The sequence below is a fragment of the Entamoeba nuttalli genome (genome assembly GCF_000257125.1).
Source record: "Entamoeba nuttalli P19 unplaced genomic scaffold asmbl_7701, whole genome shotgun sequence".
NCBI lineage: Eukaryota > Evosea > Mastigamoebida > Endamoebidae > Entamoeba > Entamoeba nuttalli.
The window spans coordinates 1-2103 of NW_008578761.1; the positions used below are offsets into that span (position 1 = coordinate 1).

At 26.1% G+C, this 2103-nt stretch overlaps 1 protein-coding gene across 1 annotated transcript; it reads left to right on the plus strand.

Moving 5' to 3' along the window:
* Positions 1 to 960: 960 nt before the first annotated feature.
* On the plus strand, positions 961 to 1974 carry ENU1_174370 (hypothetical protein; the record flags this gene model as incomplete). Its single annotated transcript, XM_008861278.1, has 1 exon — positions 961 to 1974. One exon carries the CDS (start codon positions 961 to 963, stop codon positions 1972 to 1974), a length of 1014 nt encoding a protein of 337 aa, XP_008859500.1.
* Positions 1975 to 2103: the final 129 nt, after the last annotated feature.

Here is a 2103-nt window from a genome sequence, read left to right on the forward strand (position 1 = left end):
TTTATTTATTAGTTTTATTAGTTATTAATAAATATTTTTTTTAATACCATTACAATTATCTGTTTTTATTTAATTATGTGTTTTAATTAATAAAGGGATTTTTATTCATTGAATATTAAAAAAATAATATGTTTATGTTTTGAAAATTTACTTGATGTCTTTTATTCTTTTTATATATAGTGAGTTTCTTTTTAGATAAGATGAACTTCATAGATTTAAAAAAATCAACTTCTTTTACTTTAAGAAATGGAATTTTACTCTATATTTATTTCAATGAATTGCTCTTTTTATATAAGTAATTGTTTCATATACTTTTATTATTGAACATTCAAATTCAAAAATTTTTGATTCTTTATCATCAAGAAGATATTTATATTGTTATGTTACACGTAATACGATTATTCTGTAAATTCTTTTATATAAATAACAAATCATGTTGGTATTTTTTTACTACCATAAAATTAAAATCTCTTTTAACAATTTCAATGAAAGTAAAACTACAATCGAATATATTTGAATGGCAATTTATATTTATAGAGAATCAAAACAACTAAAATTAAAAAGAATTTAAAAAACTTTTTGTTAATAAATATTTTAAGAAGAACAAACATAATGTTATATATATCAAAAAGAATCATAACTTTCAAAAGAAGAAGTTTTTTATTTGAGGAAAGTTATTTTAATTTTTCGATTTTTTTATTGTAGCAAAATATAATTAAAAAAGAATAAAAAAATAAACTTAAAAGAACTATAATAATTTATAACAAAGACGGTAGAATGTGTATACCCGACTTCATCTCATCTCATTAGTCATAAATAGAACACTTTTAGTGGAATAATAAAAAAAGTGTACATAAAATAAATTCGACAAAATAAATAACTGACTTGGTTAATGTTGACGCCTAAGAGGGTATTCTTAAACTACATAAAACTAAGAAAAGATATTGTATTATTTATTCAATGAATTCACTTCTTTCGTTGATAGTTACTCTTTGTCTTATTTTCACTCACGTAAATGCACTTGATTTTCATGATTTTGATCTTTTTGAAGATTCACAAAATTTTGAACAAGACATTGATTCATTCATTGAATTGTTTGACGATGATGAATCAATGGACCTTCTTCTTAATGATTTCTCATTAAGTTCAATTGGAAGTGCAATAGGAAGAGCCGTTGACAAAGGAACTAAATGGTTAGCAAAGAATGGAGAAGCTATTTCAAATACTCTCGGTAAGGTTGCAGATGTTGCAGGAACTGTTGGTAAAGTAGCTGGTACAGTTTCTAGTGTTGCAGGAAAAGTTGCATCATTTGTACCAATTCCACAAGTAAAAGCAGCAGCTGGAGCTATTGCAGCAGGTGCTAAAGCTGTACAAGGAGTATCAAAAGTAGTAGAAAAAGGGGCAAGAATAGGACAAAAAGTAGTAAATGTAGCAACGACTGCATCTAAGACGTATCAAGACATAAAGAATGGAAAGTCTAGTAGTTCGAGTAGTTCAAGTTCAAGTAGTTCTACAAGTTCGAGTTCTAAAGGAAGTAAATCTTCAAAAGGTGGAAATCCAGTTTCAAATTTCCTTAATAAGGCTAAAGGCATTAATAATAAAGTTCAAGGTATTGCTAAAAAGGCTGGTAAAGTTGGTAAAACAATTTCTAAAGTTGCAAACACTGTTAGTAAATATTCTGGCAAAGCAGGTAAACTTGGAAAGGCTATTAGTTCTGCTGCCAATAAAGCAAATAAAATTGGTAAGGCTATTAGTAAAACATCCAATACTGTTAGTAAAGCAAGTAAAAAAGTTAGTAAATTCTTGGGTGGTGGAAAGAAATCAAAAGGAGCTTCTAAAAAGTCTAAAGTTTCTAAACCTAAAAAAGCATCTAAGCCTAAAAAAGTATCTAAGCCTAAAAAAGTTTCAAAACCAAAGAAAGTATCTAAACCAGCAAAACCTGCTAAAAGTAGTTCCAAAAAATCTAAAAAGTAACAAAATAAAATATCTAGTCATTTCTGACAACTCTTTCATTTTTGAAGTTATAATTCAATTTTGTTTGTTCATTTTTTTATTATTTCTTTAAGTTAATTAAGAAATGAAGAATGTAAATCAGAAACACAA